The 14,858-nt window shown below is 38.5% G+C and overlaps 1 protein-coding gene across 2 annotated transcripts in view; it reads right to left on the minus strand.

Annotated features, from left to right (window-relative positions):
• fam184b (family with sequence similarity 184 member B) overlaps nt 1-14,858 on the minus strand; it is a 52,243-nt gene that overhangs the window by 26,736 nt on the left and 10,649 nt on the right. For both annotated transcript variants that reach the window (XM_073864333.1, XM_073864332.1), the window contains exons 2-4: nt 10,298-10,474; nt 9,575-10,216; nt 44-179 (exon numbers count right to left, since the gene is read on the minus strand). In XM_073864333.1, coding sequence (XP_073720434.1) covers nt 44-179; nt 9,575-10,216; nt 10,298-10,474 — 955 coding nt within the window. The remainder of the gene's footprint in view (nt 1-43; nt 180-9,574; nt 10,217-10,297; nt 10,475-14,858) is intronic.

Raw genomic sequence — 14,858 nt, forward strand, 5'->3', positions numbered from 1 at the left:
AAGACTGGCAAAAAGTTGTTAATAATTTGTCCTGTGTGTGTACCTGACTTGCTTTGGAGTTCATTCTCTTGCAGTAGCAATCGTTCTTTAGCAACAGCTAACTCCTCCTCTGCTTTCTTCGCCACGCCCTCTGCCTCGGCCACCCGGCGACGCCCATCTTCTAACTGCTCCTCCAGATCCTGCAGCAAATCAAAATCAAATCAAAGAGAGATGAAGTAATGTTGCATAAACATACCTAATAAAGACTTCTGGTTTCTTTTAATCATTAGTGGCGATTAAAAAGAACTACTCAATAAAATGACTAGGTCACTAGAAAATAAAAATTATCTCATAATTTTTTCACCATCCCATCTCTTTTAAAAAGACATGCAAGAACCAATGAGATTCAACGTCATGAACCTGCCGCCATATTTCATCTTACAATCACTGTATCATTTGGCTTTAGAAGACATTATGGCTGCATTCACATTGACTCAATTCCAATTTTTCTCTCTCATGTGGCACAGATTGGATATGATCCACAAAGTTGTAAGCAGTAAAAAGCGCATAGATTCCGAAATTCTCAGATGAGTTGCAGGCCTCATTCACATGAGGAAATAAATCGGAATCAGATACATGCACTCGCGTCTGCAGTGTTGTACGTCATTGATAAAGCGGTGTTGGTCTATGACGTCACCTCAGGTGGACACCACCCGTGATCACATGCCTCTTCTTAGCAGCGCAACGGAGGATGAAACCTCCCCTTACTGGAGTAATGCTGAAGTTTTAAAAATAAATAAACTGGTATAATCTATGTAAACATTGTATTATCGTTTTGTCTGTGTCCATTGCATATCGCAATGTTTTAAATAAACGTAATAAACGTGGTTTATTCTGTTCCAGGTCAGTATCTACCTTAAATTGTTTTGCCAAGTGTTTAGTGTAAATGTTGTGTAAATGTGTAAATGTTTAGTGTAAATGCCGCTTTTAAAAGATGATGTAAATGTGTTGTCAAAGATATATCAGGATACAGGCAACAAATCAGAATTGGGCAGTGTAAAGATTTGCTGTGTAAATCCAGCCTATGAGACCCTGGACCACAAAACATTGCACGGGAATATTTGTAGCACTAGCCAACAATACATTGTATGGACCAAAATTATAGATTTTTTAATGCCAAAAAGTATAATATTATGTAAAGATAATTTTTTATGAAGACATTTTGTAAATTTCGTACCGTAAATATATTAAAATGTTATTTTTGTAAATGGATGCAGTTGCTAAGGACTTCATTTGAACAACTTTATATGGGACTTTTATCAATATTTGAATTTTTTTGCATCCTCAGATTACAGATTTTGTAGTTCCAGATAGTTGTATCTCGACCAGTGGTGGCTTGTGACTGCTCATCCGAGGGGCGCTAATTCAAAATAAGTGTTAGGACTGTCATGTGTGTTGCTCGTGTTTTTAAATATGTGTTTGCTGCGTCATGTGAACCATGTGCATCACGTCCTTTGTCAAAATAAGTGCCTGCTGCACATGCGTCAAAACCGTTCATGATAAAAGAGATGCTCACGTTCACAAAATACACGCAAGACACTCCCTTAACAGAAAACTCTGATTACGCATGAGATTATGCGAGTATCTGGCAAACACAAGCCTCTCTTTTATCATAAACCCTTTAGACGCATCTGCAGCAGGCACTTATTTTGACAAGACACGTGATGCACCCAGGACCTCTCAATGCGCAGAACACATATTTTGAAAAAAGAACCACACACATGACGGGCTACATACATGTTGTGACAAACTTCGCATCGAAAAAAAGAAGTCACTGGCCCCCACTGATCTCGACCAAGTATTGTCCTATCCATATATCAATGCAATGATGGTCCAGGGTCACATATTTTAACTTCTGCAGACATTTGAATGTAAAGTAATAAAATCCATTCAGAACACTGTAGCAACAGCCTGAAATCCACCCACAACACCTTAGACAGACAGAGAGGGCTTTGCACAAGCTAGCACCACTAGGATTTTCTAATTGGATAACCGTACAGCAGCTATGATCTAAGGCTCATGAATCCCAGGTTGACATTAATCATTGAATTTTGGCTGTCTCATGCACACTTGGAGCCTACGACATCAAGGCAGCTGTTCAAAGTTAGCAGATATGAGGTGGCTCTGTTAATTTTTTGTGAAGTATGTCAAGCCAAAGCAGAAAGTGTTACTCATCTCCACTCTACGTCTAGCATTTCTAGCAGGTCTAATGCGCATTAGCTGTGGCGATGCATCAGAGACAGCCGAGCTGTTGGTGCCAAGTGTAACAACTTGCTTGCGTGGCGTGCATTTACAAAGCACATGTAATGATTAAGTCTTTTTCTGTTGGTTCTGTGCAGACGTTGATGCAGGTAACAGAATTAGAGTTGAGTACAGATCTCTTGTAGGTTGACTGTTGTAGTCGGATCTGCCATCTGTTTTCTGCGCAGCTGTTTGTGTGTTTGAGTGACAGTAATTGTGGGTGTTTGTGGGATCCCTTTAATCTCTGTCTCAATTAGAATCGGAAGTGTCAGTCGCAGGAGTAATTACCGGCCCTTACATTGAGACGCGCACCCTGCTGAAAGGTCAGTAACACATGACCACTCGGCTCGATTTATGTCATCTTGATTTCTCCGGCACTTTACAGCAGTGTATTTCCTCTGTGTTCTCACATGACATGACTGATTTCATATGTGTGTGAGTACATTTTCAAAAATGAGTTACTGCTTCATTCTCTATTAAAAAGCTTCAAAATGATGTATGATTTGTTGAAATCTGACAAAAAAAATGACAGAGCTACACCTGTTTGAAGTTGATAGAGTCAGAAAAGTCAATTTTGAATTCAGTCAGCATGAGAAGATTGTTTGCGTGTCTTATCATTCTTAATAACTCTTGTAACATCAAGCACTTTATCTCTATTAAAGAGCACCTATTGTCCGATTCACGTTTTTACATCTCCTTTGGTGTATAAGTGTGTATTAGTATGTTAACGTTATGCAAAAGGTACATAAAGAAAACGATGACGTGAATTATCATCTCCAACGTAAATCTATTTTCTTGGACTACAACAAACAACAAACACACGGATTGTAGGCAACAGTTTACTTCCTTGGATTGGTGATGTAGACAAGACGTCATTATCATAATTCCTCCCGCTTTGGACTCACGGCCTGTAAGTTAACTTCTGTTGGCATTGCATTGTGACCGAATCTTTCAAACATGGTAAGGACCGTCACATTTCCGGCTGACGTCAGAGGTATTCAGGCCAATCACAACGGACAAAATAAATGGCCAATCAGTGACACAGTGCTTTTCAAATCTGTGCGTTTCAGGAAGAGAGTGAAATCTAAAGCTACAAAAATGTAAGGTATGTGTTGAAAATAATTTTTTTTTACCATGAACCACGCAAACACCACTTTTGTACCAAATACACAAAATAATGTATTTTTTTAGCAATGAAATAGGTGCACTTTAATGACTCAAACAAGTTCTGCACTTTATTTTCTCATTTCTGCACGTTTTAAAACCAAAATGTCAGGCGCAAAAGTGCTTTGCTTCTGATGGACACACAGCTTTTGTTTACGAAAAGACTTCACATCTCAGAAAGCATACAAAAAAGATCATTTTAGATGTTTAAGTTCTATTTTGAGAAGTGGGATTGCTAGGCGAGGGCTTATGTTACTTACTTTTACGAAAACCTCAAATTCGACCAAAATCGACATTTTTAACTTCTTTTGCCTGTAGCTTAAAATTAGACTGTGCACATTCCGACTAATGTAGACAGCACGGGTCACAAATATTGTATCTGATGATATTTTTTGGACATTTATGTGTATGTGTCCAATCTAAGCCAGCTTCTCTATAGAAGGTTTCTAGACCTTTTGACCAAAGAATTTTAATTACTTATTCAGGTATTGCTGAATAATAAATGAATAAAAATTGATTTTGCAGGGATCACAGTCACAAAAAGCAATTTCTGGCCAATTAAATATTTAACAGCTATGAATAACTAGAAAAATGCATATTAGCTTTAAAAAGAGAACAGTTTATCTAACATTTTACTGACATGGTTATAAACCCATCTGCTTCTTTTATAGTAGGCTACATACTGGCTATGTCAAGCTCTCAAAAGGACAAAAACACCATAAAAAGCATAATAATAGTCAGGACAACTGCCATATATTTTAAGTCCTCTAAATACGTGAGGAATATGTGGGGAAGAGTTAGCCATTGCAGAATTTTTTTCAGACTTATCATCTAAATTAGCCCCGCCCCCTTCCCCCAAAATCCAGCCCTTTATAACTTGCACATAAACAAAGAATCTTATGACCGAGATAATCAGGACAGGAGCAGGACTATCTAATAATCTACTAATCAAATTATTCAGTTTACAGGACACTTGTCTTCCCCAATATGGCAGCAATGTTGGCATACGATTCAGTAGTTAATGCAGTGACCCACATACTGTAACAGTGTGTACTGAATAAGATGAAATATCCACTCATTGACCGTGAAGTATGAATATGTATGAAAGTATGAAAGTATGAAATTTGGACATACTACATCTGGCATGATAATACATGACGTTACATACATCGTCATAACAAGAGAGCCATTAACTTGTTGGTGTTATGGTGTTAAACAAGCACAATTTACTCACAAGGAACAACTGTTTTCCTTATGTACATTTGAATAAAGCCTTTCACATATTTGAATATGAGGATGCCTCTCCTTCTTCTTCATTGGGTGACTCCTCTCCCGGGGGCTCACAGAATAGTAAAGTGACCATCGAATGCACACTTCAAAATCTTGCCAGAAGTAGTAGGTCATCTGTGTACTTTTTCCCTACTGTTTTTTGATTACTATGAGTATGAATTTGGACATACTACTCGCCTCGCCTACTATACTGTGTGGAAGGAGGTGATTTCAGAAAAAGCTCTTACATAACAAACTGCTTCCTGCTTTCCATATATGGGCTGCCCTGTTAACTTGCAGAAAACACCCCAAAGCATTTCTCTATGTAGCCACATTTTTGTCTGCAGAACATAGGGGATGGTATTTTAGGACACCATATACGTGCTATCTTGGGTAATAGGGCCATTTTGCACGCTACTTCCCCATTCAGTACTTTATTCACTAACAATATTTCCAGATCAGATCAGATGTTGCATCAGTTTTAATGGTTTCTAATGGCAAATGATGGTGATTGATGTAAGCACCATGCACAAAGGCAGCAGTTTTTAATTTTAGAGCTATTCCATATGGGACAATTTTCATTAAAAATATTGACTTCACGAGTTCGCATTAACATAAACAATAAAGCATATTTAGCGTGTGGTTCAAGGGGAGGGCTTGAAATATTAGCCTGAACCTAGAGTACCCCCCCCCCTTCTTAACTGGGATAGACATACCAGTGTGGCAATGGGGTGGAGGAGGGATGCTGAAAAAACTGTTATGGGGCAGAGGTGAGGGACAGCTATACATAGACATTATATACATAGACGCTTCATAGACTGAGGCTGCCTATTGGAGCGGATGTATCAGCGTGGCCGCCATCTCGAATGGGTCTCCCCTGCATGTATTTCTACTGAGGAACCCCAACCGAGGTTGTACTAAAAAAGTATCAGGTACTACGTACTGCACCCAGTGGAAAGCCCGCAAAAGTAAGCTGACCCGACCCAAACCAAACCGTGGGGTACTATGCAATGAAAAGCACCAAATGTATACATAGAGACCTCTTTGCGCTGATTGGTTAAATTACATTCCTCTCGAACACAGTTTCAATAAACTTCATTTAAAAATGTGGGACTGTTTCTCCAATAAAGCTATCATATTGCTTTTTATTGTGCTTGATGCAATTATTTTGTATATTTATCGGCTTGACAGTTGTTCGTATAGAGCTGCATCTTTACAATTTTCTTTTTGTGTTGCACGTATTTCAGGGTTAGGTGAACTATTCCCTTAAGATGAATTTCAATCAGCTTAAAGTCACCATGAAACGTAAGTAGCGATTGCCTTATTTTCCCAGTGGTGACGTATATCCGAATGAAACGGCTTTTGAGATGAAATAAGGCAGGGCTGGATTTGAATTTGTCCATCGAGATCTGATTGGATCGTTTGAAGTTGGGTCGTGTTGCTAGTTGCTAATCACTGCGATCTTCTCCCGGACCCCGCCCACCTGCCATACTTATGACCGGAAGTGAAGAGAGATCGTTTTGAGGAGGGGAGGAGATTTGCATTTTTGATTAAAGATTATGAGCACACACAAATTTTTAAAAAAATAATGAAGCTCACAGATAAGTCATTTGTTAAAGGAATATTCCATTTTCTTAAAAGAAAAATCCAGATAATTTACTCACCACCATGTCATCCAAAATGTTGATGTCTTTCTTTGTTCAGTCGAGAAGAAATTATGTTTTTTGAGGAAAACATTGCAGGATTTTTCTCATTTTAATGGACTTTAATAGACACTAACAATTAACAATTAACTCAACACGTAACAGTTTTTTTCAACGGAGTTTCATAGGACTATAAACAATCCCAAACGAGGAATAAGGGTCTTATCTAGCAAAACGATTGTCATTTTTGACAAGAAAAACAACAAATATCCACTTTTAAAGCACATCTTCTCGTCTAGATCCGGTCGTGATGCGTCAGCGCGACCCCACGCAATACGTCATGACGTCAAGAGGTCACAGAAGACGAACGCGAAACTCCGCCCCAGTGTTTACAAGTGTGTTGAAAGAGGACCGTTCCTACATTGTTGTATGTCAACTGATACTAATTAATGTCTTTGTGTCAGTTTATTGTTTACAATGGTCCGCAAATGTGCGTTTTATACATGTAACACGTGACCTCCCTACGTCACTACGCATTTACGTTAGGTCGCACTGGATCGGATCTAGACGAGAAGTTGTGTTTTAAAAGTGTATATTTGTTATTTTTCTTGTCAAAAATGACAATCGTTTTGCTAGATAACACCCTTATGCCTCGTTTGGGATTGTTTATAGTCCTTTGAAACTCCGTAGAAAAAAACTGTTACGTGTTGAGTTAAGTGTTAATTGTTGGTGTCTATTAAAGTCCATTAAAATGAGAAAAATCCTGCAATGTTTTCCTCAAAAAACATAATTTCTTCTCGACTGAACAAAGAAAGACATCAACATTTTGGATGACATGGTGGTGAGTAAATTATCTGGAATTTTCTTTTAAGAAAATGGAATATTCCTTTAATAATACCACAATATTAAAGAAAAATATATATAGTTTTTCATTTCAATTTCATTGCGACTTCAACCGTATTTTGCCTAATGCTTAGGGGCAGAGATGGGCATAAATACATGGAAATGTATTTCAAATACAAATACAAAATACTGTGTCGAAAAATGTATTTAAATACAAATACAAAATACTGTGTCAAAAAATGTATTTAAATTCAAATACAGTCTGTTGTATTTTTAATATACACAAAATACATGTGAAATTGGTGATTCTGTGCAAGTATCCCTATTAGGCTGAAATCTATCTGGGTCTATTTCTGAATGCCAAAAAGCATTTAGATGTGTGCAACTGCGTAGAAACTTTCATTTTATTTTACGTACCTCTTGCTTTCCCCTGCCATGTAAAAAATAAAAAACTAGAAAAAAAAAACTTGGTAACACTTTACTTGAAGGGGTGTGTATAAGACTGACATGACAGCTTCATAATCATAACATGACATGTGTCATGAACATGAAGAAGATTTTATGCACATTTATGACAACTGCCATTAAGTGTCATTTCCTTAATTATGTAATTTTTAATGCAAAGATGACACTGTTCGAGAAATCTTCGTCATGACAACCCGACACATAAACCAATACAATACAACTTGTTATAAATTATAAACAATAATTATCAAACTTAAGAAACTACCTAACTTTGTGGGTTAACATTACATTAAACCATGATTTAAATGGCATTAAGTGTTAATACTATGTCAAATATTATTAATACTCGGTCAAATTAACATTATGAACTGAAGAATATTCATGATGCTGTTATAAAATCTATTTAACAGAGTATTAACACTTAATGACATTTTAATGACAAATTATATTTGTATCACTGGTAAAAAGTGGTCAGTTATGTTGTCTTGGTTAATGTCAAGTTGTCATGGCAAGTTAAGTTATAACAAAGACATCTCAAACAATGTCATATTTGCAATAAAAATGACATAATTGAACAAATGACACTTAATGACAGTTGTCATAAACATCCATAAAATCTCCTTCATATTCATGACATGCCTTATAAACACCCCTTCAAGTAAAGTGATGTTTTATAAAAACATCATAAAAACTTTTTCATGTGTCGTCAAAATGACCCACAACCTAATCAGTTTATATGTTAAGAAATCCATGGATTTACAAACGTCTCACGAGACAAATTATTCGGCAAACTAATTCCTCTCATTGCTGCTTTTTGATGGTTTTGAGAACAATTACTCACAAGTCGCCCTCTGTCATTTCACAGAATTATACAATGGAAAGCACGTCAAGCATAAAAGCCTTTTAGGTTTACACAGTTTTTCAATATTTTTACTATGTTCTTACCTGATGAATGAATACATGCCTATCTTTTTTCAATACTGTTTGTGCACTTAATCTTTGCACAGCATGTCATGAATGTGTAAGCATTTAGCCTAGTCCCATTTATTCCTTAGGATCCAAACAGGGATGAATTTAGAAGCCACCAAACACTTCCATGTTTTCCCTATTTAAAGACTGTTACATAGTTACACAAGTAAGTATGGTGGCACAAAATAAAACGTGATTTTTAAGTGAATAAAAAATGAGAACTATATTGTATGGCGGAAGAGCACTTAGTTTGCAGCACTTCAACCTCTGGCGCAGTAACATCATCATGACTCCTGTGAAGATGTTACTGCGTACTGAGGTCAAAATGCTGCAGGCTGTGTGCTCTTTCTCCATGCATTGAGAAAAGATAGTTATGTATTAATTTGTCTAAGTTGAGGTAAGAACATACTAAAACATAAAGAATTTTGTTTTTCCTTTAAGTCAAAAGTGTAGGCCAATTTGTCAGCGTTCAACACTCTGTCTCAGTCGTGCAATGTGCAAGTGCAACTGTAGCGTGCAACTGCCTGCCAACGTGCAAGTGTGAATTTGAATTTCCTTTTGCGACAGTTATAACACAAATCACATCACACCCAATAACTCAATAGCCTTTGCTTTATTTCCCACTCCAACATTTCAATTATTGCCCACTAAAAGCTGCACCAGATATATTTGCTTACCTGAACTCTGTTGTCTGGTCTGAACTAGTTGATGCATGAAAACAGCACCCTGACTGGTTGACTGGCTCAAAGTATTTTGAGTATTTTAAAAATACAAAAATACTCATCTTAAATGTATTTAAATACAAATTACATTTCATTTTTTTCAAAGGCTTTAAAATACAAAATACAAAATACTATTTTGTATTTCAAATACGTATTTTAAATACATGTATTTGAAATACTGCCCATCCCTGCTTAGGGGGCATATGTGCACATGTGTACCTCTGCTCGCTCCTGAAGCTTGCTGCAATGTCTGTTGCTCTCATTCAGCCTCTGTTCTCGAACCTCCAACTCTGCCTCTGCTTTTCTGAGTCTCTGCTGAAGCGTTGCATTCTGGGACTTGCGGTTCTCTTGCTCTCTCTGCTGCCACTGACTGATGTGCTCATTGAGACTCTGTTGTACTGTCCTCTTAGCTGCCTCCTGCTCCTCCTTCCTCTCCTCTTCCACCTTCTTCATTCTCTTCTTCCATTCCTCGACCTCTCTCTTCCACTCCTTTTCCAATTTCTCCTTCTCGTCCCTCAGAGCTTGTAACTCCTCTGTACATGCTTGCAACCTCTCTTCATACTTTTCCTCGATTTTTGTCTCTCTGTTCCTCTCCTCCTCCTCTCTCCTTCTCTCTTCCTCCACTCTATAGGTCTTCTCCTCTTCCTCTCTCTTTCTTTCTTCATCTCTGGCTCTGCGTAGCTCCAGGCACTCGTTCTCTAACCGTTTGTTTTCATCCTGTGTTTCTTGCAGTAATAGGTGCTGGTTGTCTCTCTCGGTCTGAAGACTCTGGTAGTCTCTGCGGAGATCCGCTGTCTCTTGGGTTAACACGGCTATGCGCTCCGCATACTCTAATTCGACTCTCTGTCCACGTTCTTCCACCTGAAATGGACACAGACTCTTAGCTAATGAAGCAATATGACGTCATTTTATTTGTGTTTATGTGTGTAATCATGTTTTTACCTCCTCTACTGTGGCCTGGAGCTCTAAAAGGCGTGTCCTCAGAATACATGCCGACTCCTCCTCCTCATCCTGGCTAGTGGTTGGTTGAACGGTGCCCTGCGTCTCCGTGGCAACACGCCGTAGCGATTGCAGAGTTGCCTCTTGCTCCTCATTCTTAGTGTTTAAAGAATATATGACCTGTACATAAAACATGCACACATAATTGTGAAAAGGGGATGTATACAGCTGCCACTGTGGATTAAATTTTTACATTCACATGCATAATGTCTTATTGAAGGCAAGTTATCCATTGGGGTAATGTTAGCTTTAGGTCATCTTTTTGCAAATAAAATAGAAAATAAAAAATATTATGAAACAAATAATTAAAAAGTCTACAGAGAAACAAAACATACAAAGTATGTGTGCATGTGCACTGCACACTGTAGACGCCTGAATTTGATTGTATTGCACGCATCAACCATCTGTGAAGGCTTGCGACTGGTTGTGTGCAGCTGTTTGCATGCGTTTCATTATGTTGTGTATTTTTTTTACAGGTCATAAGTATTCGTGTGTCTGAGCATATGAGTGTGTGGGCATATGAGTGGGTCCTAATATTACGTGTCACTATGGCTCTCTGTCAACTTGTCCTACCCGTAAGTCCCCATGCCTGGGGTGTCATCAGATTCCCAACGTCTCACTCATCCTTCCAGCGGCTCGTGTGTTACCATGACGCCTGACTGTCTGCCATTAATCGCCGCCACAGCAGAGCTGGACATTCCATATGATGGACTGCGAGGAACTCACTCTCACTCTCTCCTTACTCACCCAATCTATCTCTCTCTCTATTGGCCTGCCCCCGCAGTCTTCTATCCGCCCTCTATCTCTCTGTCTGTCTCTGTCTACCTCTTTTAACTTTTGCCCTCTGTCTATTTTCTCTCTCGTTCCGTCCCAGTCCATGAAAATGAACTCTTATGTTTTACAGTGCACAGAATAAAGCCCGGGATACACTGTACGATTTTTGGCTGTCCCAGACGAAAGATTGCCCTTGTGAAACAATTGTGGCTCTTAATCGGTGGTTCCTATGTCGTACAGTGAGAGAGGTTCAAAGAAGGATGTTTTCTCAGTCTTGCGACCAAAGATCACCTACAATAGTTTTCTGGCAGTGTCAGAAATTCAGCATGATCAATGCACAGTGTGTTTGCTACTACGACCAGTATTTGAAGAGTTTCGTTGCAAAACGAGATAAATCCATTTTTTAACATTTTTGTCAAAACATGTTTAATATTATGTTATCATGTTATTATTTTGTTTTATGGTGCTACTTAGCTGTATTTGTTAAGTTATGAAGGTTTAAATCAAAACAAACCAACTGCAGTTGAATTGAAATTAATTGTAATGCACAACCAAAAAACGAGATTTCTGAACAAATAAAAAAAACGGTGGTTATCTCGTTTTGCCACGAAACTCTTCATTTATTTACTAGTAGCGCATGCTTGAAAGTGAGTTACATATTTGTGACACAGAAATGTCTGCTAGCTCAGTGTTTCTCAACCCTGGTCCTCAAGGACCCCCTTCCAGAAAGTTTTAGATGCCTCCTTATTTAAAACACCTGAACCAACTCAACAGCCTCCTTCCAGAATAGCCGTTTCTCAATATGCGTTCTTGTCTGTACTTGCGTTCTTGTGGACTTGTGAAACGTCATCAGTCGCGGCCCAAGTACTGTTCCAATTCAAAGTTCGCATCAAGCCCAAGTTCACATAAAATCCCCGGATGTGTTCTTGATCCGCCCATTTTATCGAGGATCCATCAGAAGAGACTTGTGTGGGCTTATGAGAGCGAAGTTTCCCAGAATGCATTTTGCGTCAGAAGTTCGTTCTTCCGAGTCTAAACTTGCAAGTCCGAACTAGGAAGGACAGAAGTCCGAACTTGGCGTACTTGGTATTGAGAAACGGCTAATGTCTCCCTATCAAGCTAATAATTTAAATCAGGTGTGTTAATTAAGGAGACATCTAAAAAAATTCTGGAAGGGGGTCCTTGAGGACCAGGGTTGAGAAACACTGTGCTAGCTTATATAGAGGGACAGTGAGCATAATTTGGAGTGCACAAAGCAGAATGTTCAACATAATCTCAAGGCAATTTCTATTTATTTTACGAGGTGGATAATTTGTATGTAGTGATGTTGGATTTAGGGGCGGGGCGTTTATTACAGTTTTTTCTAATAATCATACGTTTTTGTACGATTCACATCGTAAAAATTCATGTGAATTAGCTGCCTTGTAAAGAAGCTACGGATTCTTATCTATTATTATTACACATATTAACATCATTATCTTTATGTTAATATGTGAAGCTGTTGCGGTCCCTTCATCTTCTTCAAGTCATATGTTTGGTTATTGCTGAATAATTGTTTTTATTTTGTTCAGTTAAAGTAAAAATTGACTAAATGATGCACAATCTTCTCATTTATTCCCTAAAAATTCAGAATTTTTTTAACTATTTATCTGTATGATACAGCTGCAAATAAGTATCTATCAGCTAGAATTCAGACCCTCAAAGACCTGTTAGTCTGCCTTTAAAATGTCCACCTCCACTCCATTTATTATCCTAAATTAGATGCACCTGTTTGAGGTTGTGTTAGCTGCATAAAGACACCTGTCCACCCCATACAATCAGTAAGAATCCAACTACTAACATGGCCAAGACCAAAGAGCTGTCCACTAGAGACAAAATTGTACACCTCCACAAGGCTGGAAAGCGCTACGGGGAAATTGACAAGCAGCTTTGTGAAAAAAGGTCCACTGTTGGAGCAATCATTAGAAAATGGAAGAAGCTAAACATGACTGTCAATCTCCCTCAGACTGGGAGTCCATGCAAGATCTCACCTCGTGGGGTCTCAATGATCCTAAGAAAGGTGAGAAATCAGCCGAGAACTATACAGGAGGCGCTGGTCAATGACCTGAAACGAGCTGGGACCACCGTTTCCAAGGTTACTGTTGGTAATACACTAAGACGTCACGGTTTGAAATCATGCATGGCACGGAAGGTTCCCCGGCTTAAACTAGCACATGTCCAGGCCCGTCTTAAGTTTGCCAATGACCATTTGGAAAGTCATGTGGTCAGATGAGACCAAAATATAACTTTTTGGTCATAATTGCACTAAACGGGTTTGGAGGAAGAAGAATGATGAGTACCATCCCAAGAACACCATCCCTACAGTGAAGCATGGGGTGGTAGCATCATGCTTTGGGGGTGTTTTTCTGCACATGGGACAGGGCAACTGCACTGTATTAAGGAGAGGACGACTGGGGCCATGTATTGCGACATTTTGGGGAACAACCTCCTTCCCTCAGTTAGAGCATTGAAGATGGGTCGAGGCTGGGTAAATTTCAGACCCCTCCATGATTTCTTAGTGGGAGAACTTGCAAAATAGCAGGGTGTTCAAATACTTATTTTCCTCGCTGTATATGTATGGGGCTAGTAAAACCTAGATCTGACAATATCACATTTCACACACTCCTTATCTATAAAAATAGTATTTGTTGCACAGCATTAGTATTAAACAATGTATTAAACTGCCTGCAGACAGGTTATGACTCATCCATCCACTCACTTACAGCTAAAAATAATGCGTATGGAGTATGTTTACATGACGATAAAGGGATTTCACAAAGCAGCTGCAATATTCCTGCCAACAAGCAAACTGTCAGATACACAGATGTACATAAAAACACAGTGGTGGTTTACAATTTCAAGCCCTGGCCTATTTTGTTGGCACTGCTGACATTTCAATATTTCAGCTTGACCTCAATGGACCTCAGTCAAGACGCAGGACAGACGCCATATTTCATTTGATCAGAAAGTAAGCAGGTCTAAACGACAGTTATATAGACTGTAAGCGTTCATGAGGTTTTATATTGTAGCCTAGATTTGTGTCTAATTAAATATTGTGTCTACTCTGACTAATGTCCATGCTAATAAAACCTGATACACACTCTCACTTTCCATCTCTCTACTTATACACAAGCAACTGAGTGTGTGTGTGTGTGTGTGTGTGTGTGTGTGTGTGTATTACAGCCTCTAACCCTAGTTTTCATTTGAGCCTATGTTCATCGTAATCATTTTTCATAGTGTCAAAATGTTTATGGTTATTGATTTCATAATGCTTCACCAGCGTGCAAAACATGCATCATTTCAAATTAGACTCCAAAAGTCCAGAATTTGGATGGAAGTACTGTCTGCTTCAGTAAAAAAGTTGTTTTGGAGATAAACATTTTGTTTTATCATATGTGTGTTTATGTCATGACAGTAACTTGCTGTAATTATTCAGCTGGTTGCCAGTAACTTCCTGTAGAAGATAAAGACTGAAAATGTTTCATGTTTATTTCACTTTGAACAAACTGTTGCCAGTAAATAACATAAATGTAAAATCTACAGTAAGTTACTGCACTGTAAAGAATTTCTGTAGAATTTACAGTATTACTGGGTATTACAGGCAACTAGCTGGCAGTAACTTGCTGTAGATTTTACAGTTGTTATCTTCTACAGTAAGTTGCTGGCAACCAGCTGCATAATTACAGCAACC

This window comes from Misgurnus anguillicaudatus, chromosome 3 (assembly GCF_027580225.2).
Source record: "Misgurnus anguillicaudatus chromosome 3, ASM2758022v2, whole genome shotgun sequence".
Lineage (NCBI taxonomy): Eukaryota > Metazoa > Chordata > Actinopteri > Cypriniformes > Cobitidae > Misgurnus > Misgurnus anguillicaudatus.